A 22,746-nucleotide genomic window follows, 5' to 3' on the forward strand; every position below is an offset into this window, starting at 1 on the left:
ATATCAAAAGTCAATTAATATGAAGTAATAATTTAATTATATGTGTTGTTATGGATGTAATAATTTCATCGATTATATATGTATTAGTATTCACAACACCCCATACTAGCTTACAACTTTCAATATTTTTTTCCTTAGATTAACGAAGTAAAATTTTGTTCTAATTTAAATCAAAAGTATTTTTCATAGGTATAATAAAGCAATGTGTTGGTTGTGTATACCAATTTTCAAACCATGTTATCCCACATTACTTGATAGCTGCACATTAGATTGGATCCAAGTTTAAGCTAGCACTATAAAACAAATTTCTCTTGGTTGTAATCTTACTCATTCCAACTATAATCAACTGCAACATGTTTTCCTTGTTGTACCAAAATCATGTAGAACATGGCAATTACACATAAACTAATTAAGTTTTAAATGCTGCTACCTATAACATGGCACCAGTGGTCTAGTGGTAGAATAGTACCCTGCCACGGTACAGACCCGGGTTCGATTCCCGGCTGGTGCATTTTCTTTTTTCCTTCTGTTCTTTTGAGTTCTTTCTTCTTCTTGTTAAAGTCTCACAGGTGAGACCTACCTTTTTTGAAAACTGCGCTCTTTAAGTCCTAAGTCCTAACCATGGTTAAGCTTCCCACGCGTTTTCAAAAGCAATTATCCAAACCCTGGTTCGCCCCCAAAATACACGGCCACGATTCACTCACGCGTTAATTCCAAGTTTGCGCGCCTTTACGCGCCCCAACCATCCGACGTGGCCATACCTTCCTCCTTTTCGTGCCTTCACGTTCCCCTCCACGTGTCGGTCCCCAACCCAGTCATCTCCTCCCTCCGTACCGTCACCCCCGACGGCAACACTGCCTCATAATCACCGTCACCTCCCATTCCCCAAACCACCCTCCACACTCTCGCCACTCGTCCTTCACCTAGGACATACCCGTCATTTCACAAGCCTGTCAATTTTAACCAAATTAATTAAATGAAATTAAATATTTATTATCCTCTCTTGCTCTTCTGGTGAGTCTTCCCCTGGTAAAAAGGAAGGAGTAGAGAAACTGCTTCGCAACTCGGCTCTCCCTTTGATTCAGTCGCCTCAGCTAATTCCACGTCAGCTTTTCCGATGCGATCTCCGCTACCGGTTAGTCTTTTAATTTATTATTATTATAATATTTACCGATCCTCACAGTTATCTTTTTCGGTTGCGATTTTGTGTTGAATATAATATCAGCGATTGAAAACATTGACTTGAATTGGACTGGAATCGCAGGGCCGCGATTGACCGGGAAGCTCTCCGGTGTTTGAAGCTCCGGCGATGGATTCTGCTCGGAGTTGGTTCCAGAAGTTTCAGCCGAGAGCGAAGAAGAAGGGGACGGAGAATGCTAGAGATGAAGAACAGCCGGCTTCTTTGGACGACGAGGCGCCGTCGGCTGCGACCAAGCAGAAGGTTGAGGCGGCGAAGCAGTATATAGAGAATCACTACAAGGCGCAGATGAAGTGCCTGCAGGATAGGAAGGAGAGGTAAGGAGAGTGAAGCTTTTGAATTGCAGAGGTAAAAGGCTAAGGCTGTGTTTGGGGGGAACTGAAATTGGTGTTGATTTTGCAGGCGGTGGATGCTGGAGAGGCGGCTGGCGGATGCCGAAGTTTCGCAGGAGGATCAGATGAATGTGCTCAAGTATTTGGAGCAGAAGGAGACGGAGTACATGCATCTTCAGAGGCATAAGATGGGGGTTGATGACTTTCAGCTGTTGACGATTATCGGAAGAGGCGCATTCGGAGAGGTGTGTGTGATGTTCTTGCGTTTTCGTTTCGTAATTTCCTTCTTGTTAGTGGAGTTTGTTGTTTGTATCAATTGCATTGTCATTATTTGGTGTGGTGAAACATAATGCAGGTGAGAATTTGCAGGGAGAAATCGACTGGCCAGGTGTATGCCATGAAAAAGCTCAAGAAATCGGAGATGCTCCGTAGAGGCCAGGTAATGTGCTATATTTCGTACTTGTATGAAGAATATTTTTGCCATATGTCTGCTAATGCTTACTGAAGATTTACGAGTTTCATCTAAATTGTGCGTCTTTGCTCTGCGCGTTAGAACTGTAGTGTGAGTTCATATTTTGTTTCGTTTCTCTCTGGAAGGTGGAGCATGTTAAAGCCGAAAGAAACCTTCTTGCGGAGGTTGATAGTGCTTACATTGTCAAGCTCTATTGTTCCTTTCAAGATGAGGAATTTTTGTATCTTATAATGGAATATCTTCCTGGAGGTGACATGATGACGTTACTAATGCGTAAAGATATCTTGACTGAAAATGAAGCAAGGTTTTATGTTGGAGAGACTGTTCTTGCCATTGAATCTATTCATAAGCACAACTACATTCACAGGTTTGTTCTTGTTTTTTTACTGAGTTGGATCAAATTACTTATCGGATGTGGAGTACAGTTACACTATCGCCAGAAAACTAGTGTAGGCGGGATTTGTAGGCCTTTTATTTTTATCCAAACAGAAATACAATGTGACACTTGCAACATTTATAGGCAGCATTTGTAGCTCTTTTATTTTATCCAAACAGAAATACAATTGACACTTGCAATATATATTTTGCCTTTAAGGTATATAGACATGGCTTAAGTTTTGCCCTATAGAATACTTTTCTTGTTCTTGTTGTTTCTTTATAATCTAACCTTAACTAATCTTATGGTTTTAATACTGATTGTGGAAAGTGACAAAATTTTTAATCTCGTCAGATCTTTGATGGTTATCATCCAAACCTTTAGCCAAGTATCTATATGCGCAAATCTTTATCATTAGGGTTTTGGTCTGTTTGCTTTGTAGTCATTTTATTGGTTATGTTATTTGCTTCTGAGATTATTACTTCAAGTGGCATATGGTCATAATAAATTTACTTATTTTGATAGGGATATTAAGCCTGATAATTTACTGCTCGACCGTCATGGCCACATGAAGCTTTCAGATTTTGGGTTGTGCAAGCCTTTAGGCACTAATAGCTTTCCGGATCTTAGTGAGAATGACTCAGCAGTTGGAAGAAATTTAAAATCCGCTTCAGAGAGTAACCAACACTCCAGACAGAAATCCAATCCTTCTACACCAAAAAAAACCCAGCAGGAACAGTTATTGCACTGGCAAAAGAACAGACGAATGTTGGTATGTTTTATCCTTTGCTGTTTTGATCATCTTGTGAATCTCTAGAGTGATCAGTGGCATCCATGGACATCTTAGACGAAATTGTTGCTTCTTCACCTTCTACTTGGTCTACGCTGCTGATGACTGCTGAGACATGCATATAGATAAAAAAATTAAGTCATAACATATGGTATTAAATTGAAAGATAAATTGTGTTATTTTGTTCATTATCTGTGTACTACCTTAAGAAACTTATATTTAGTACAGCTGTACAGTTGGACAACAAATCTATGTGTGCTGTGTTGATGTTTTCTGTTTTTATGAACTTGAATTAAAACATTGTTTAGGTTGTTGCCATAACTATGCCAGATGACCATTCAATATTGCTTCTGAAATTTGAGGAAACAAGCATGCTGATGTTAAATGGTTTATGCAATTCAAGCCATGGATATATCATATGCATCCCATCAAAATAATATGTTGCAACATTCTGAGAATTTTTTTAAGGATGGACTTTCCCTAATTTTTTATGTGCCTTAGTTAGGATATGCTTGTGTTTCTTTACATAAATAGACTTGTCGTATGCCATTTAGGCTTATTCAACGGTTGGGACGCCAGACTACATTGCTCCAGAAGTACTGCTGAAGAAAGGATATGGGATGGAATGTGATTGGTTAGATGAACTTTTCTGCACCTCTATCACCTAATGGCACATGATAGTGATTAGTTTCTTACAAGATATTTCTATCAGGTGGTCTCTTGGTGCAATTATGTACGAAATGCTTGTCGGATTTCCACCTTTCTATTCTGAAGAACCCATGTCCACATGCAGAAAGGTATATATACTTTTGACTTTCTGCTTTGAAATTTGTAATTTTAGGATAGCGTTTCACTTTTCTGAACACAGATTCTAGGAATTGTGTCTTCACGAATCCTGATTAAATTCTTGAAAAATTAACCAGTATAAATTAGAAAATCTTCTGCTGAAATAACTTATACTTTGATCTAATCAATGGTTGCTTTTCCCATGCAGATTGTTAACTGGAGAACTCATCTGAAATTCCCGGAGGAAGCAAAACTCTCTGCTGAGGCTAAAGATCTCATTTGCAAACTTCTCTGCAATGTTGAGCAAAGACTAGGGACTAAAGGAGCTTATGAAATAAAGGTTAGTATGCATGCACAAATTTTCTTTCTTTTTTCTTTATATGGTGAATGTATTTAAGTTGACACATGTCTTCTCATTTAGGCACACCCATGGTTTAAAGGGTTAGAATGGGATAAATTATATCAGATGGAAGCTGCTTTTATACCAGAGGTTAACAACGAGTTAGATACTCAGAACTTTGAGAAGTTTGAAGAGGTAAGGAAATGATTATGATTATTTCTGTTTGATGTGGTTGCTCCAATGCTCTTTTTCATCCTTTTGTCATTACAGTTGGCATTATTCAAATATTCAGTCTTTTAAATTTGATAATTTTTGTAGATATCAAAGTATAAACTTTTTTTGACAATTATTATGAGTAGCCTGTTTGAAAGGCAACCCATAACTGTGTGTAGGAAAGGGAACTGGAATTCAGAAAATCTTTGCCCCGTTACTGGGCATATTTCATTTATCAATAAATAAAATAAGAGTAGACGTACCACTAAAAGGATACCAGGAATACTTGCTCATGTATACCATTAATGACACGTCAGTAAGATACTAGGTTCTGTGATCCCTGGATGTAATGTTTATCATTGTGGCTCTCAAAAATTACGTGCATGTATAAACTTTTTAATTCCAATCTCGTGTAAAACATAATTCCACCTTTTTTTTAATGCTTTCATGAGTTCACTTTGCAAATTAAGCATATATTCTGCTTTCCACCCTTGCAGTTGGGGGATTCAGTAGAAACTCCATCAAAATCTGGTCCATGGAGAAAGGCAAGTGCTATATCAATTACTAAACATCTTTTATTTTTGCCCGCTTTAGACAGCCTTTTCTTTTGTACTTTCTGTTGACTAGTGAATTATTACCTTATGTTAATTTCAGATGCTGTCGTCCATGGATACAAATTTTGTTGGTTATACGTACAAGAATTATGAAATTGTCAATGAACATCACATGCCTGGGATTGGTAAGTATTGTTGTTTCTGAATCAGTAGCATGGTTATTCTTGAATATCCATTGAAATCTCTAATGAAGATTCTGACCGATGAACGAAAACTCCTTTTGCAGCTGAGTTGAAGAAAAAGACTAACAAGCCAAGGAGACCTTCTGTTAAGGCATTATTCGGTATGTGCTCCTTGCATTCAGTGTTTCTGAATAGCGTGTGGTAGTTTAGATTGGATTTGCATCTTTCAGTCTTAAAACTCCACTTTGTTGTTTCTTTCCAGACACGCCTGATCCTCCAGACTCCCCAACACATGGAACTTCTCTCAACCATATGTCCACTCTGCCTTCTGGCTCAGAAGGCTCTGAGCCATCATGGCAATCTAGCAGACCCCCACAATATCCACCCAAACCTCCAAGAAGATAGCAAGCACAGTGCATTGTGCATTTTGCTGGTTGTTCTCTAACTGGAAGAAAATTGAGAGAAGCTTACAAAACTGTGAAGATAAAGATAGGAAATTGGCATCTGAATACTGTAAGTCTTAGTTTTAAGTGTGTTCCATATTAATTCTTGTGTATTACAAGTAGTGATGTTCACTCACCATGTAATCACCTAGATTAGTGAGAAAGAGGCCGAGCTTCATATGTTTTAGGGTCTAATCAATGATTTATTCATAGGTTCATAGGTGATATAGTAACTTCCCTCGAATTTCTTGTCAACTTTTAAATTTGTAGCGAGCATTGACTCGGTCTTCTGTTCATATAGTCTTAGTGACAAAGTGAGTCAAGTGCTGCTACATACTTATTTTCTCCCCACCCAAGGAGGTTTGTAAATTCATTTTTTTATTTATGATATCAGTTATAGTAAGCTATGTGCAAACAGTAGCATTTCACGTTTGAAGGGCTGAAGGCTGTGGTCATGCAAGGCTTGCAGACAACTTGTTCAAGTCCATATTTAGCAACCACATGTAGAATCTGAAATATTTTGTTGGTACTTGAATGTGCTGCGAGTCTATATGTCCGAACTGAATTTATGGGGGAATCTTTTTCCGTTGCCCCTCCAAAAGTGTTTAACCTTCCTGAAATCGGAACAAGAGTTTTATCGGCTGTCCGTGAGCTGTTAGCCTATTACTGCCGGTCAGCCTGGGGAAACTCCCAATTTGTCCACGCTAGAGAATATTCCAGTAAGAGTGTTTTTTAAGGAAAACATTTTACAATTTAGGCGAAGTTACTAAGCCAAAGCATCCCCTGCATAATTAAAGCCGGACTGTCTGCCGAGGGATTTAAACTTATACAAGGGGCACTCTAATGAGTCCAAGTCGATCGATCGGTGCGACTCATATACAAGCGGAGAAAACTTGACTGACGATTTCAAACTCATCCGAACAGGCCTCTTACGAAAGAGAAGCTAAAACGAACACATTTCTTTCAATAGCCCCTTGAGATTGCATCGCATACTACATCATCGATGGAAGAACAACAACGAGGAAAGCATCTAATGGTTTCACAGCTGTAACTGTAGTGTGCTTTCTCTTTGTTTGTTTGCCCAAACCAATCTAATGATCATTAGAGGGATATCTTATCTTGATTGATTATTTTTCCAAAGTAACAAAGAAGGTAACTGTGCTAGGCTACTAACTGACTAAGCAAGACCACCGTGGTTTTCCGCTTCAACTTGAAATTCACTTAAAGGGGGTTACACTGCTCCTACTCTAGATTAAGGACCAAACCAAATCCGGCAATGCTTTTCTTAACTTCTTCTCACCGGAAGTAAAGTCTCTATTATCAGCTATTCACATGGGAACGGGCCAGGTGGTACTCAAAATTAGGGTTTCATTATTATCCTTAGCTACCCTTCAATTTGTTTAATCTTGTACAATAAATTAAGATCACAATTTTGCAGTTCCTCACGTATGGGATATGTTAGACTACAATATCATTCTCAGTTTTCGTCGTTCCCCCCCAAAAAAGATAAGCTTTGGATTACCAATGGAGGAAGCTAAGCTTCCTTGCTTCATACATTATTCAGGTGCACTGCCTCGTATCTTATGGACCAACCTCTATAGTTTGTTGAAAGTTATAAACAAAATGCACAGCTAAAGTCTACAAAGACCAGACAAGTTATCATTTTCCCTTATTCCTTTATATTTTTCATAGATAGCTAAAGCCTAAACAATCGGCATTGTGGTTGGTGGTGAAGAGCGTAAACCCCACCCCCTCAATGATAGGCCCTCCAAAGTTCTGTAGGCACCATGTACTAATTGCGAAGGTTGAGATTACTGAATACTAATCAACTAAGCTTGAAAGCGGAATTTAACATGTCATTTTATAATTGGTTTGCCTAGGTTGTTCGCTTAATTTAAGGTAACTCATGAACTGGATTATATCAGATGATTCAAATCACTAAGTCGATCATGCATGACCAAGGATTTGGATTCTCTTATGGGGCTATTTCGTGAACTTAAAAACGTGTAATCAAAAGTATGATACATGCATGATATAATTGATATGTACTTTACATACAAACATCTCATGAAGTGAATATATAAATTAAAACATATGTGAATCGTGCTGTGTTGGATTGAAAACTATATTCAAAACCTTGAAAATTAAGATCAATATCAAATAACAGAAAGCCTAGGGTTAGGGTTAATATGGTAGCTTAATGCGGACCCCCACTTTGACCTAATAGCTAATAGCCTAATATGGAGACTGCAGGGACATCGGAATGTGATAGCTAGCGAACTAGGGCAAATGACAAAAAGACAGCTGGTGATGACGGGTGAAATCACAGCCGTCCAAGTAGACGATAATGGCCGGCATTATCTATGTGTGAACAGAGGCACCCAGCAATAAGATTCAGGTGAGGCTTACCGGTGACGTTGCCGGTAGGGCGGTAGGAGGATCGATCGAGTGGTGACGTTCAGAGGTGTGGCCAGTTTATAAGCAATAAGAGTCATACTGTCATGCGTGCACAGCCTTATCATAATCAGGACTGGATGAGATTATAAAACTGCACCCTAATATTACAGACACCTCATTTCCCCATAGTTTAATCCGACGAGCATTCGTAAGCAGGGTCGGAACGTTGGAATTTTAAAGACCCCCGATGGGTCATGGACTCATGGTATTTGTTAATTTAGTTTCTTAATTTTTCTGTTAATTAATAATTGGAGGGTGGTGTTATAATAACAATGTGTCTGCTTCACATGGAAGGATGCTAGCTAAGGATTCTTGTGGGAAGACAAAAGCTCTGTAGAACACTGCACAGAGAATCCCAGTTCAATTTTGTTTTGGAGTGATCTGAGAGAGGCCGAGGCTAATTAAGCTTGTCATGCAACAACGTGGGGCAAGTGTTTGTCTATACATCAAAGCTCTGAGTCTGATCCATCTGATCCAAAGCCAGTCCATCAATAATGGTCGATCTAGCAAACTAAACTATAAAATGGCATTTATGTTTTAGAGTATGGACCCCTCGATCAAAAGCTTAGGACCTTTCTGTTAAGAAGCTCCCAATATTATAGAACTGGTCCAGACTCTAGAGAAGTTTACTCAATTATAAATTATTATTTTTTTTTAAGATGTCAAACAGAAGAAATTAAGTACCACACATGATCAAGTTGTCTAGCTAATCTGTAATTTGTGTCATTATATATAGCCAATTAGCCATCTAGCTCGCTGTTTTCTTGTATAAAATTACAGCACTATTGCTAGCTAGGCTAGTATCTAGCACTTGATTATTAGTTATCAGCACCTTAGTCTTTAAATTAACTCCTAATTCATGTGGAGTTTTGTTGATTTAATTCATAGAATAGTTTCACTAGTGTGCAATGTAAGTATATATTACCGTCCAGGCGTCGAAATGGTTATTTTTAATCTCTTGTATTCATACAATGTCATGTACGTCTAATTGTGTTACAGTCGAAATGCATGCTTTATTGCTAGATTCGTTTGTTAATTATAGCAAATTATTTTGGTCAAACTAATTTGAATCTCTAGCTAGCACTTGAAATTTGGGCAGTGCTTTTTAAATTCTCTTTTTTTTTTCGATCACTTTGTAATGTTCAGTGATTTATATTTATATAGCATGTGCTTCACGAATGGATAGAAAATAAATAAGTAAAAAAGATAAAGTACTAAGAAATAACTAGTGATGAAACAAAGATCGATGTCAAGACTGGTCTTTTGGAGAAATTTCAAAGTAAAAACTCTTGAAATCTTTAACTTGAAGTCGTATTATTAGAGAGGTATGCAAGCTACATATAGTGGTAGATATATTCTTAAAATGTCTCATCAAACTATAATGTGAGGACGGTGATTCCATCAATCATTATTGTCCCATTATATATACTTTCAAAATTCTAATCAAACGCCACCTTCAGTTTCCCCACAATATCATCCCCAAAACACTGCTTAAGTTTCTATTTCAACATTATGTATATACTTCTATGTATATATGCATACTGATCGATAGCACTAAAGAAAACACAAAATGAAGGCCATCAATTGTCCTGTATTACCTGATATTAAATATTATTATGATCTGTGGTATAGTGGTAATGATGATGATGTTACACTTGTTTATCAACATCTTTGATGGATCTCGAAGTAGTCACGTACGTATGAGGAGTACTAGACTCCAAAAAGAATAACAACTTTTAGACCAAAGCAGAGGGCATATTATATGACCTCTAAAAGCACAATCATCAACTAATTAATTATAATTAAGCCTTATATATGCATGTTTCATGCTCCGTTAGGAGTAATCTAACTCTAACGCTTGTCCTTCATCATCCCGACATTTTGTATCTCTCTCCAGTTTGTATGCCTTACTTTAATCACAATCGCTTTTTATTTGTTTTTTACAGTCATAATACCCTATTAATTTCTTAATCATCAATTACTGTACTCATGCGCTCTTACCTTTTCATAAATATCTTAATCACTAAATATATAGTCCGTATGTATTATATTTAATTATTAACTTAAGGATAAAATATTGTTCACTAATCTCATTTTTAGTAATTTGACAGTTTAGTTATTCACGTTTCAATTTTAACTGATCACTTTTTTTATTTTCAAATTTTAAACAATTTGATCGTTCTATTAAGTCACCGTCAAATTATATTGTTAAGTATTTTTTTCATCTTATGTGATGTTTGCAGAGTCAATAACTTAACGGTGTAATTAAACAAAAACTTAACAAAATGACTAAATTGTTTAAAATTTGAAAATATAATGAGTGATCAGTTGAAATTAAAACATGAAGAACTAAATTATCGAGTTATTGAATTTTGGATTAAATACTTGTGACACCCTATATTTTAGGTGTAAAAACATTTTTGTCTTTCTACTTTCAAATTTAATATATATATCTTTTAACTCTTATTTTTTAACAGTTTTGTCAATTCCGTTAGTTGACCGTCAAAAATTTAGTTAAACCGTTAAAATGCCTAGAATACTCCCAATTCAAATCAGATTTTTTTCTTTTCTTATGCCTTTTTTTTTTTCTCTTTTGGTGTTTCTTGTTTTTAAATTTAATTCATCATATGTACTATCAAATATATATAATTGTAATCAACACAAATTATCAAATTAATTGTAAACAAGAGAATGAGAATCTTGCTCCCTATCAAGTTATCTGTAATTTTGTTGAACGCTTGCGAGAACTTAGAGCAGATGTAAAACATGTAAAATGGAATGACTCCTCACGTAGGTGTGCTTCAAAACTCAAACTTAGAGCGAATGATAGTGAATGCATTGCTTGAAAACTTTATTACTAGTAATTGCATTCTATTTCAAATTATAATCTAATCATTGTCATACGACAAGAGGTTTACTTTTTAACCTTTTTTCTTCATTGTTGGAAATTTTGTTAATTTGCTTGTGCAGTAAGAGGAGAATTAATGACAATTGCTTAACATCAAGTTGGAAATAAATAATTTGAAACTATTTTTGCATCAAAGTATGGTTATGATAGTATAAGTCTTTTTCGTCTTAGCATTGTAGAAAATAATTAAAATATGTTAGTAGAGCATCATAATATAAAGGAAGTTTCTAACTGGATTTGAGTACTGACACTCACATATCATTTTAGGTATTATCCAATTGATTATAAGATGTTTACAATTAATTTGATGATTTGTGTTGATTACAATTATATATATTTGGTAGCATATATGATGAGTTAAATTTAGAAACAAGAAAAACAAAAAGAAAGACCAAAAGAGAAAATAAAAAAGGCATAAGAAAAGAAAGAAAAAAATCTTATTTGAATTGGGGGTATTCTAGACATTTTAACGGTTTAACGAAATTTTTTAACGATCAACTAACGGAATAGACAAAACGGTTAAAAAATAAGAGTTAAAGGATATACGGATTAAATTTGAAAGTATAAGGAAAAAACTGTTTTTACACCTAAAATATAGAGTGTCACAATTATTTAATCCTTAAAATTTTGTTTTTAACTTAATATATAATTACCACTACAACACTAAATTCATAGCTCGGGAAAAATTAGAGTGCATGGCTTCAGAATTAGTTGACAAATGCAAATTAAGAAACCTCAAGCAACTACAAGAACTGTAGCTATTAGACACCTTATATTTATGGCCAAAGGTCACCCTGTGTTGACTTCGAATAAAATGTCGCATCATCAGTTCAGAGCAGCTAGTAAAGAAATTGAACATCGATCAACTTATATATTAGCATCGATCTTGTACCAGAGGAAATTATACCATCTTAATATTGTACCTGCTGCTAGCTAGCTAGAACAACTACTCCTAAATAATGATAATAGATATGTATATATAACACTCCATCATGATCACCGTATTGTTGGTTGGTGACTCCTAATTAAAGTTGTTGTAGGAAATAAAGTTCCAAACAAACTCCTTCTTGTCTAAGAAGCGTTGGAGCCCCAGCACTAATTTGAAGGCGGAATGATCCACCCTTAATAAATATAAAGGATAAAAATGAAAGAAACTGCATGCAGTAGCTAGGAAGCCAGAAGAATAAGTGGAGTATTTAAACCAAGAAAAGCAAACCATTGAGTCTACGCTCATAAGTTACTAGCTACTCGTCTGCTACCTTACTTGGTTCCTCATAATGCGAAGCGGTAAAAGTTTATTGTGACTATTTTGATGTGCTACGTACTTTTCTCAAAGTTTCCTTTCTTCCCTTTTCTATTTTGTGCAAGGTAAGAACAAGTTTACAACTCGATCTTGTCGTAGACTCTCTGTCCTAGATGCCATGCACGAGACGTGCATGCATGAAAATGTATATAAGTTAAATTAATTATCCATATTACCCCCTTGGTTTTCTCCCAACACGAAATGTGAAAGGATGATCGAATTAACTCACCATAAGTACAGAGCTATAAATCCCATGATATCGGAGCCAGAATCAAATTATTATCCCAGATTGAGTATAGTAAAATGTTTGGTAAGCCAAGTCAGAGGAGTCCCGAGTCCGATATGATTATCTAAGAAGTCAAGTACGTACTGTTAACACCATACATGCATTAATACTCTGCTAGTACACAACTGCGTACCTGTATATATACTTACAATTTTACTAGTTCACCGTCTTGTTACTCTTGTATATGGATTTTACAATATCGACTTGAAAGACTAAGTGTTTCTCCGAGAAATGCGGCTACTTGCCGCCTATTTACTTTCTTTTCACTTTATCTTCCCAGCAAAATTAATAATAGGAATAGATATATATCAAAGAGAGAAAGCTAGAAATATTATGGTCTTTCTATATAAATTATTTGAAAGTGAAGAGATCGAGTTAAAAACTAAAACATAGCAAACGCTACAGTTAGCTCGATGACAAATAGCTTGTTAGCAATTCGGCAAATTTCGGACATTATTTAAAATCTCATCCTCTGTTCTCTCTCTCTCTCTCTCTCTCTCTCTCTCTCTCTCTTTTTGTTGCGTATGGAGTAGAGCTCTATTGTATGAAAAAGTCAGCTCCCGATCTCCACCTCTCTCTGATCTCTTTTCTTTCTCCAAAACCATACCCTTTCTCATACGACTTTGTTTGTTTTTGAGAAGCACATAACCTTATAACAACCCACAAGGCCACACCATCATCGATCACCAGCTAAACTCGTTTTCTTAATTTCTCTCTTCATCTCTCTGCAAGGATTCCATGTCTGCTGAATCAGAGTGATATTAATCAGACACAACCTGAAACCCCAAAGTATTAGCATATTGCAGTTGTACGTCAGCTAGGGTTGATTCAAATGCCGGTTATTTTGCTGATCTCCCATACTAGCTAGTCAGTAGTATCATGTGCAGCTTGTCTATGCCAATTGGGATGGAGAATTATCAAGGCGATTTAACTGATATACTTCGAGCTGGCGCTGCTACAGGTTCGTCCTCATCGTCGGCTTATCATTCCGAAACAATGAATTCCGACAACTGGCAGTTTTCCTCCGATGATAATCATTCTATGAAATTCTCGACATCATTAGCCATGGAAGAAGAAGTAGAAGATGCAAGAGACAACTTCGGCGATCCGTTTTCATCGTACATACGCGATCCGCTTCTTCACGAGCTGTCGTCAACTTCCACCGGCGGCTTCTTCAGCAGCCCGAATTCGACCTCAGAAATGAATATCAGTGTAGATATGGAAGCTCGTCCGGCGCCGTTTGGGGCACATGTACTTGGTCACCATCATCAGGGTGAAGTTATAAAAAGGCCTAGCAACAACATATTCTCTCGTATGCTTCAGATCTCCCCCGGCAAGCTAGGCGGAGACGTGTCGGGGTGCGATTCGGTCGCGGTGTTGGGGTCGCCGAGGGGAGGAGGAGTAGGAGGAGGAATCAAGGCGGGGCCTGGTGGTGTTATGGCTGGAAGCGACATGATTAATGCAAACAGCTCAAAAGGTTGCTTGCTCGAGAACACCGGAGTTGGGGTGCAGATCTCATCTCCACGGAATCCGGGTATCAAGCGAAGGTAAAGAGAGAGTCGAGATTTAAGAAAATAGAGAGATAGAGGGCATTTAATATTTCTTGATCGATGCATGATTCCATGAATTTATTAAACCCTTGTTAACAACCACAGGACTTAATTATTCAATTATAACCCCGAGATTAGTAGCTATAGTACTATTATTCGTAGATAAGCAACCTTACGGACCTTTTCTGCAACTTGAGTTTTGGTTCAATCTAAGAATAGGGTTTGTTATATAGTTATATATAGACTCTCACAAAGTATAAATCTTTTTAGTTATCATCGTCGTCCGATCCTTAGGTTGACTGTAAGGTCTTCTTGCTTCCTGAAATGGTCTAATAGGCTAGCTTAGCTAGCTGGGACTGTTTTTCAGGTGAGATATATTGCTAAGTACTGTAAACAATAGTAGTACCCCAAAACACATGATGCATATTTTCGTGAGCTGCAAAAGGTGAGGGGGGCATTGTTTGTGTCACAATAGCAATCACACACTTAGCTTTCATTGTTTTATCTTTTTATCCCAAACCCACCTGATCATCGAAACATCGATGTGTTCTGGAATATACTGAATCAAGCAACGTACATATGAAAATATTTCATCTGTACCAGAAAGTGTGAGGAAGTGAGACATTTCCTTCCTTCCTTCCCTCCACTAGTCTAATTAATATTGAGTTAATTAGTTCAAACTCCAATACTTATGATTAATTAACCAAGTAATTCATACTAATGGATTATATTATATGAGCAGAAAGAGCCAGGCGAAGAAGGTTATATGCATTCCAGCGCCAGCAGCAGCAAACAGTAGACCAACTGGAGAAGTAGTTCCATCTGATCTGTGGGCATGGAGAAAGTACGGTCAGAAACCCATCAAAGGTTCACCTTATCCGAGGTTAGTTTAGGCAGTCTCTTACTACGTTAATTTCTTGCCATCGTCATTTTCAATGATATACAGAAAGTTCCTAGAACTGAGGCTAAGGCTGCCATTTGCATATTTCACTGACAATCATGAAGTGCATGCATGTTGTGTCCCTTTTGCTTAATCATATATTATACTTTCAGCATTGAATGTGACACTGATATAAATGGATTTAATTTAAGTGCAGTTTTTTTTTATACGAATTTATTAATGATGTTAGTTTGATTCAGGTAATTGATACGAATTTAAGTGCAGTTAATGATGTTGCTTTTATCAAATTTAGTACCCATTTGCAAGTACTACTTCGAATTTATGAGATTTTATAAAGAAAAAAAAAACATTCACAAGTAATGCATTTTAACTATGCGTATCGTTTGATTCAGGTGTTTGTATATAATTACCTTTGTTCTTTTTGAATTATTATTATTGTAGAAATATTTGAATAGAATAAGTGATTACTTAGATAGTTAACTTATAACCCTAGCATTTCAGAAACTTATGGGAAAATAACAGAAGTCCCCAAAACTCACGTACTGTTACGAGTGGTTTATGATGAAAGTATGCAAACGAAGATAATGAGGGTTTTGAATTTTGAACCGGGTAATTTACAAACGTATGCAGAGGTTACTATAGGTGCAGCAGCTCAAAGGGTTGCTCAGCAAGGAAACAAGTAGAACGCAGCCGGACTGATCCAAACATGTTGGTCATCACCTACACTTCCGAGCACAACCATCCCTGGCCAACCCAGAGAAATGCTCTCGCCGGCTCAACCCGATCCCAGCCTTCTAAAGCCGGTGCCGGTACAAAGACCGCTCCTAATACTGCTCAGCGCCAAAAGCCAAATAGCCCAGCAAAGGAAGAACAAAAGGCTGCAGTTGACAGCATGGACGAGAATAATCACGTACCGTCTCCGGTTAATGCAACTGTAGGGAGTAGTTCAACAGTTAAAGAAGAGTTTGAGGACATTGAGAACCTGCAATTGGAGGTTGATCATCACCATCACCATCATCAGAATGATAGTGATCATCACCAGTTCAGTAATCATGAACAAGGGTTTCCTTATAGACCATCAATGCCTGAACATTCCAGTAACCAATCAGAGGATTTCTTTGCTGATTTAGGAGAAATTGAGGCTGACCCACTACACCTCTTGTTCTCTCAATGTTTCACTGAAGATGAACAGATAAAGGGAAGAAACAAGTGTGCCTTGGATCCATTTAATCTCTTCGATTGGTCTGGGGATCAAAACACCAACATCAACCTCAACAACGATCCTTCATTTGGTCAAGAAGCAAAGAGGCGTCTATAACGAGGGCACCCTTGGAACAACTTAACATCCCCCAACTAAACAAGAGTTAAGACTACTTTTTCTAAGTTAGTTTTGGTGGTAATGATTTTATATGAATCTTCCGGCCGTGTGTATTGAGTACGTAAGACGAACCACATTTTTATATCACATACATTAGATAACTTTGTCGCGATTAGTAATTACTACATTAGTTATTATGCGACACGTTATTCCATATAAGTAATGTCTGTTCGCTAATGCGGTCTAAAAATGTAGTTGATTTACTGTTGTATTTTGTTTAAATTTTACGTGACCGTCGGGACCTTGTGTATTTTACGTTTTTACATTGCTACATTTCTAGTTATCTACCATAATTACTCAGGGAAAGCGAGATCAGGTAAAGAATAGAGATCAGAGTGCTAGTTGATTGGCAGCAGACCTAAGAGTCCCACATTCCTTTTGGATTTTTTGGTGGATGGGACAGAAAGTTTATGAACAGAGGGTTTTCTACAGTTGAAACAAGTATATCAGAGACAATGATAGGGAGAGCTCAATACTCCCAATAGTGAGAGGAGGAGATTGATAAGAAGGAGATGGGACTTGGCTTCATCTTTCAAAGTGGGAAAACTTATTCAACCGTAACCTTTGGTCTTAATACCAACATGAAAAAAACAATCAGTTTTGTGAGTAAAATCCTCATGAAGTCTTGATTGCACTGCTTTGCTATATATGCTGGTGAGATTTGGAGGAAAAAGGCCAGAAAATAAAGAAATATTGAAGAAAAATAATGAAAGGACAAAGGATTGTATCGCAAAGAAAGAATTACTGCAACATGCATGCTCTGGTTTCCTTAGCTTTCGTTTTCGTGTTATTATCTATCCGGCATATTTATCCATTCTATCGTTCCAAGCTGTTCTGCTTACTTTTGGATACTCACTCAAAGTGCATAACTTTTGAATATACTGTTTTTGTATTCTTCAAAAAGCTACAAAATTACTATGGAATTATGGATGAGTCTCATCATAATGTCATATCAGTCATGCTTAATATACAGAGCAATTTTATATATTGCATATAAGATCCAGCAGATCGAGCTTGAAAATTCATCATTTTGCATGTCAAAGAGTCATTTAACTACCCTAGGACTTCCTCTCTTCAAGTCTCTTATTGGCATCAAGTATGCACCTATACGTTACAAGAAAATAAAAAAAGTTTTGACCTTACTAAAAAACAAATTAAGTTTCCACCAGAACCTTTCTTGGGAAAACAGCCGTGCATTGTAGACAAAACTTACACGAGATGATCTCGATTTTTTCTTGTTAATTTTTTTTCTTTTCTTTTGGTTTTTATATTTCAGTGGTAAGTAGATAAAAATAAACCATAAAATGCAATGGTTTAAGTAAGGATAGAGCCATATGAATTAAAGAGGCCATATTTTGGTTTTTGATATCATATAACTATAGTCATGATTTAGAATAAATCGGAAACAATTACGGTGAAAAAATATATATCTATTTGCATTTAATATATATCTCTCACCGCAATAAAACGAATGTAAAAAGATATGAATTAATTTAATATACATCAATGTATGTTATACATCTTGCATCCGACGGTTGACAACATATATTATTTTTCTGACCCCACTCATAAAACAATATCAACCGTCAGATGTGTAATGTATACCATATATTGATGTATATTAGAATTTTCCAAAAAATACGGTACAAACAAATACAATTATATTTGTTAATCAGAGCTAGGAAGACCTCAGTGGGATACAGTTGCATTATCCTTTGATATTATGCATAAGATACCAGTATTTCATAAAGCATAATTAATGCTTTTCATTTCTGTTTTCATCCCTCAAGTTAGCAATGACTTGCACTATAATGTTGACATCTTCCTAACCAAATTAAACAAAGAAATGGGGATCGGGGAATGAATGGCTTTTTCGATGAAAACAACATCATATATATCCAAATGCAGTGTGCGTTGCATAAGAAATTGTATATCATTTTGTTCAAGCATAACACTATCTTATCCTAATATAAGCATTATTAAACTTACTAGTAAGTGTTAACACGATTTGTCATTCCATATTTCCATGCATTGTGTCCCCATGGGTAATGAGGAAGCAAACCTTGTTCACTCAACTTATTGTGAAATAGTGACACCAACTTCCGTCAAATCCATCAACTTTTGTGTTAAAGGAACACCAGTCAAAAAAGTTCTTATACTTGACCATTCTTGATTGATGGGTTAAATCACTTAAGCATCATTATGCATATGAAGGAAGGAATAAAATTGGGTGGGCTTAATGGGAGTGACTGTGATCATGATTTTGACAAGAAAGAATTGGGGTTGTAATTGATGGGCAATACATAAAGTTTCATGACCATTTTACTCTTTTGGATCAACATGTTCGGTAACTCTTGAATGCACTTTGAGAGCTTTTCAATCCAGAAAAAAAATCCCAAACTCAATCATACTGACATGACAGACTATTCGATGTCTTCATATATGTTTAGTCAAGTCCTAATCGCAATAACAAATCATCATTTCTTGAAGAATTTCAAACTCCATGTTTAAAAGATTAATCGTTCGTAAATCAAAATCAGTAAAAACACGTATAATTTTCAGGGTTTCGGGTACAGCCCAATTCTTTTCAGTTAGCCCAATATTTACAAAGCTGGCCCAGTAGATCAGCTTCTTGTTGGAATTAGAGAAGTTTCAGAAGAAAAGGTACAGAGGTGTAAGATTATCAGCCACATATGAAGTGTTCACGTTGCAGTGAGCTGTTGGGTGGCAGTTGCTTAAAGCTGTTATGGGTTCATGTCAATGTCATAGGTCTAGAAGTAGCACTCTGTTTTTATCAAAACTAGAACACAAGAAAGAAACACAAAGATTGGCCTTTTGGGTTTGGCGAACCATTCAACAATGTACAAACTGACGCAGTTGTTTCTGAACCAACAATGCTCGTTCATGGCGGTGAGGCATCTCGGCAGGAATCGGGTAATGACCCGAAGGGCCACATTTTCTTCCTCTACGGTGAAATGGGAAGGTGGGGTTTCCATGGTGCAGGGAGCTTCCAGAGGAATTGGCCTTGAGTTTGTGAGCTTTCTTGATCTTTGTTTATTTGAGTTTGTATTGCTGATTTGCCAAATGGGTTGATCTGTTTCATGGAGATCTTGCTTTAGATATTGCCAGAATTAGTAAAGAAGGATGCTTTCTGATGACCTTGATATTACATAGCTGACTAATGTAGGATGTTTATTGCTAGCATTGCCTTGAAATTTGAATTGGCCACATTTGGGGGCTTTGGATGTTGAAGTTCCGTATAACTGTTCAAGTTGTGATCTTTGTATTGTTTAAGTGAAATCCAAATTGTTTTTCGTTATGTCCTTCAGTTGCATGGTTAGTTTTCTGTACAAATATCAGTGAAGGTTTAGGTAGGGAGAAGAAATGTCTATATCAGGTCAATGCCAATTGCAAATAAGAAAGCTTGTTAATTGTTTTTTCTTATGGCGATCAGACTTTTAAAGTTGGCTGTAGGAAGCTCCATAGCAGTATGGCAGTGAAGTCATACTTTGTCTCTTTATATTTTAAATTTTTACTTAGCTCAGTTAGCTAAGTTGCCAGTTCTGTTTCACCTTAGGCGAGCCTGCATTACTCTGCAGGACTTCCATGTTATTGACAATTCAGCACTTAAAAATGGTGTCTTTCTATGGGGGAAATAGTCATAGTATATATATCATTATTAGTCGAAACCTCAGCAAACCTTTTGTGCTTTATAGGCATATGCTCCTTGTTCAGTTGCATAATCTCTTCAATGCTTTTTTAGTCCTTTTTTAATGGTCATTGTTCAGTAGATTGCATGTTGTTGCATAAAGAATTCAGTTTCACGAGATATTTAGTAGGCAATATATCTTAATTTGGGCCTTCCAATTCTGTCAGTACAGTCTGAAATTTACTCCTTTGCTTGACCCTAACATTTGGAAGAGTTCAAGATATCCTCAGATTAAAAAATTATAATGTTTGTGTCTGTGTCAATAGAGCTTTATACTGTCATGAGTAGTAGCCATATAACTGAATTATCGTTGGTATATGCTGGAATGTTTCCTGTACCATTGATTTTCTGTAATGTACATTTTCTGTCTTTTTAGAGGGGAGCCAATTTTCCTTTACTATGGCTGTGACAATTTTCTGCCTTAATATTGTGACATGTTCATAAAATTCTGACATTTTCTTTGTCTGTCTTTTATAGGTTAAACAGTTGTTGGAGAAGGAAAAAGGTCATGTTATTGCTACCTGCCGTAATCCTAATGGGGCAACAGGTCTTCTCCATCTGCAAAGTAAATTCAATGAGCGCCTTACAGTTCTACAATTGGATGTGACGAATGAAAGCACCATACAGGTTCTACATATCCTTTCTTTGATCTCTAAAAGCTCTTTCTTCTCTTGCTCCTTACTGAAATGAAAGTAAATCTTAGTTGCAATCACCGATTCGCTTTGGCCAGATTGTGTAATTTGGCTTCCCTGTAGCAGCAATGCCTTATTATTATGATCAATCTTTTCATTTCTACATTTGAGGGTTGCTTGACGAAATTTACCTCTTTTTTCACGAGAATCTCATTTTCTTTCTTTTTGGATTACCTTCCTGAGAAAAATAAGAATGAATGGGCCAAGGTCTTCCAGGAAACTTCTTTGCACATGAACCGCAAGGGTTGGAATTTAATCCGCAGACCCTAACAAAGAAAATTAAAAGAAATCTTTTCTTTCCTTTGTCTTCCTGGAACGAAGATGCTCTTCAGTTGAACTTGATAATAGACTTCTTGTCTGTAAATTAGACGATGTATATATTTACGAAGAAGTTTCGTTCCATTCCAGGAATCTGCAAAGTCTATCAGAGAAAAATATGGCTCGTTAAACCTTCTGATCAATGCATCTGGGATTCTTTCAATACCTAATGTATTGCAACCAGGTCTGCATGTGCGTTATTGATTTGTTTATAAGTAGTGTTTCATGCTCCAACATACTTACTGCCCCTTGTCGTCTGAAATCAAATATATTGCTCAGAAGTTCATCATCTATAGCTAATTCAAGATAGTCATTTGTAATCTTTTATTTCCAGTACAGAAACGACACTGAGCAAAGTAGAGAAGTCATCTTTGCTGCTTGCTTATGAAGTTAATGCTGTAGGTCCCGTTCTAGTGATCAAGGTATGCCCACTATACATTTCAGATTTGAATCCTGGCTTGCTTGATCATTGTTTTTGAGTGGGGAGAGTGGTAGGTCCATAAAGTGGAATCAAATGTGAAGTGACTCCTTTTAGAGTTTTTCTAGAAGCGAATTCATTGTGGGTTCTCGAACATAAGCCTTCCATTATGGAGTATCAATCTAAAAGCAATGCATCATATAGTTTTGCGCAACTTATATGGCATCTATTTTCCTAACCAAATCCCAGAAATGATACATTCGAAAGGTCCTACTTGTTTTTATTTTGTTTTATTCAAGGTCTTATGATGTGAATGCATATCCCTAGATGACTAATCATTGCCATCTATTACTTTCTCAAGCAGCATATGTGGCCTCTCCTAAAGGTTGGTGGTGGACTGGGAACTGAAAGAGATGTTGCAGTTGTGGCCAATGTGAGTGCTAGAGTTGGATCCATAGGGGATAATCGTCTTGGCGGTTGGCATTCTTATCGAGCTTCTAAAACTGCACTAAATCAATGTATGGTCTTCGTTTCAATTCCCCTTTACACCAACTGTCTCAAATGACCACTTCTATCTTGCAATTTAGTCATTCTGACTAGTACCACCCAATAGGCCAATAGTTTCCCCTTTTTGAATACATATCTTCTGACTTTATAATAACTTGTCTCAAATATTGCAGTGACGAAAAATATATCAGTTGAATTGGCACGGAGGAAAGATCCAATCGTATGCATTCTATTGCATCCAGGTACAGTGGACACAGATCTCTCCAAGCCATTTCAGAAAAATGTCCCAGAAGGCAAGCTTTTCACAACTGAGTTCTCAGTACAGAAGCTCTTGAGCATCATCCACAATACAAAAGGGAATGACAATGGAAGGTTCTTTGCCTGGGATGGTCAGGAAATTCCTTGGTGAATGTCATCTTACTTCTAAACAGGAAAATATGAAAAAATAATCATTTGACTGAAAAAGGTGCAAGCCTCGAGTTGCCTGTTATATGTGAAACTGTTGGATTACTTAATTAATATTGGTAGCAAGTTTATCTGAGTCTCGGTCTTTATATTTTCTGTTGATTATCGGAAGCTTTATTTTGGTTAAACCAGCTCCAGAATCCAGAGCTTGTTTTACTCTGCACACGG

General features: G+C 36.7%; 3 protein-coding genes and 1 non-coding gene across 5 annotated transcripts; all 4 read left to right on the plus strand.

Annotated features, from left to right (window-relative positions):
• The first annotated feature begins 440 nt into the window (after positions 1–440).
• TRNAG-GCC (transfer RNA glycine (anticodon GCC)) lies at positions 441–511 on the plus strand. Its single transcript has one exon. It is a non-coding gene; the product is annotated as a tRNA-Gly (tRNA).
• A 509-nt stretch (positions 512–1,020) lies between these two features.
• On the plus strand, positions 1,021–6,089 carry LOC126786228 (uncharacterized). 2 transcript variants are annotated; one of them, XM_050511989.1, is made up of 14 exons: positions 1,021–1,135; positions 1,265–1,515; positions 1,601–1,775; positions 1,886–1,969; positions 2,128–2,369; positions 2,904–3,150; positions 3,723–3,802; positions 3,881–3,965; positions 4,163–4,294; positions 4,376–4,489; positions 5,005–5,052; positions 5,162–5,246; positions 5,348–5,404; positions 5,506–6,089. In XM_050511989.1, exons 2-14 carry the CDS (start codon positions 1,310–1,312, stop codon positions 5,646–5,648), a joined length of 1,698 nt encoding a protein of 565 aa, XP_050367946.1. In that variant the 5' UTR covers positions 1,021–1,135; positions 1,265–1,309; the 3' UTR covers positions 5,649–6,089. The 2 variants fall into 2 exon arrangements, with proteins under 2 accessions (XP_050367946.1, XP_050367945.1); XM_050511988.1 differs by having other exon boundaries at positions 1,082–1,135; positions 1,226–1,515.
• A 7,228-nt stretch (positions 6,090–13,317) lies between these two features.
• LOC126786842 (probable WRKY transcription factor 14) lies at positions 13,318–16,702 on the plus strand. Its single transcript, XM_050512795.1, has 3 exons — positions 13,318–14,187; positions 14,933–15,073; positions 15,722–16,702. Exons 1-3 carry the CDS (start codon positions 13,520–13,522, stop codon positions 16,407–16,409), a joined length of 1,497 nt encoding a protein of 498 aa, XP_050368752.1. The 5' UTR covers positions 13,318–13,519; the 3' UTR covers positions 16,410–16,702.
• Positions 16,703–19,187: 2,485 nt separating this feature from the next.
• Positions 19,188–22,570, plus strand: LOC126788571 (uncharacterized). Its single transcript, XM_050514572.1, has 6 exons — positions 19,188–19,502; positions 20,656–20,805; positions 21,279–21,372; positions 21,528–21,610; positions 21,971–22,124; positions 22,287–22,570. The coding sequence occupies exons 1-6, from the start codon at positions 19,329–19,331 to the stop codon at positions 22,520–22,522; spliced, it is 891 nt and encodes a 296-aa protein (XP_050370529.1). The 5' UTR covers positions 19,188–19,328; the 3' UTR covers positions 22,523–22,570.
• Positions 22,571–22,746: the final 176 nt, after the last annotated feature.

The sequence above is a fragment of the Argentina anserina genome, chromosome 3 (genome assembly GCF_933775445.1).
Source record: "Argentina anserina chromosome 3, drPotAnse1.1, whole genome shotgun sequence".
NCBI classification, from domain to species: Eukaryota; Viridiplantae; Streptophyta; class Magnoliopsida; order Rosales; family Rosaceae; genus Argentina; species Argentina anserina.

What these genes read in the sequence shown, in the direction of transcription:
- LOC126786228 (XM_050511989.1), top strand. Translation starts at nt 1,310, where the DNA reads ATGGATTCTGCTCGGAGTTGGTTCCAGAAGTTTCAGCCGAGAGCGAAG. An exon ending in AGATGCTCCGTAGAGGCCAG is followed by an intron (nt 1,970 to 2,127) that starts GTAATGTGCTAT and finishes TCTCTCTGGAAG; the next exon opens with GTGGAGCATGTTAAAGCCGA. An exon ending in AAGCACAACTACATTCACAG is followed by an intron (nt 2,370 to 2,903) that starts GTTTGTTCTTGT and finishes TTATTTTGATAG; the next exon opens with GGATATTAAGCCTGATAATT.
- LOC126786842 (XM_050512795.1), top strand. Translation starts at nt 13,520, where the DNA reads ATGTGCAGCTTGTCTATGCCAATTGGGATGGAGAATTATCAAGGCGAT. An exon ending in AATCCGGGTATCAAGCGAAG is followed by an intron (nt 14,188 to 14,932) that starts GTAAAGAGAGAG and finishes TTATATGAGCAG; the next exon opens with AAAGAGCCAGGCGAAGAAGG. An exon ending in AAAGGTTCACCTTATCCGAG is followed by an intron (nt 15,074 to 15,721) that starts GTTAGTTTAGGC and finishes AAACGTATGCAG; the next exon opens with AGGTTACTATAGGTGCAGCA.
- LOC126788571 (XM_050514572.1), top strand. Translation starts at nt 19,329, where the DNA reads ATGTACAAACTGACGCAGTTGTTTCTGAACCAACAATGCTCGTTCATG. An exon ending in GAGGAATTGGCCTTGAGTTT is followed by an intron (nt 19,503 to 20,655) that starts GTGAGCTTTCTT and finishes TGTCTTTTATAG; the next exon opens with GTTAAACAGTTGTTGGAGAA. An exon ending in ACCTAATGTATTGCAACCAG is followed by an intron (nt 21,373 to 21,527) that starts GTCTGCATGTGC and finishes TTTCCAGTACAG; the next exon opens with AAACGACACTGAGCAAAGTA.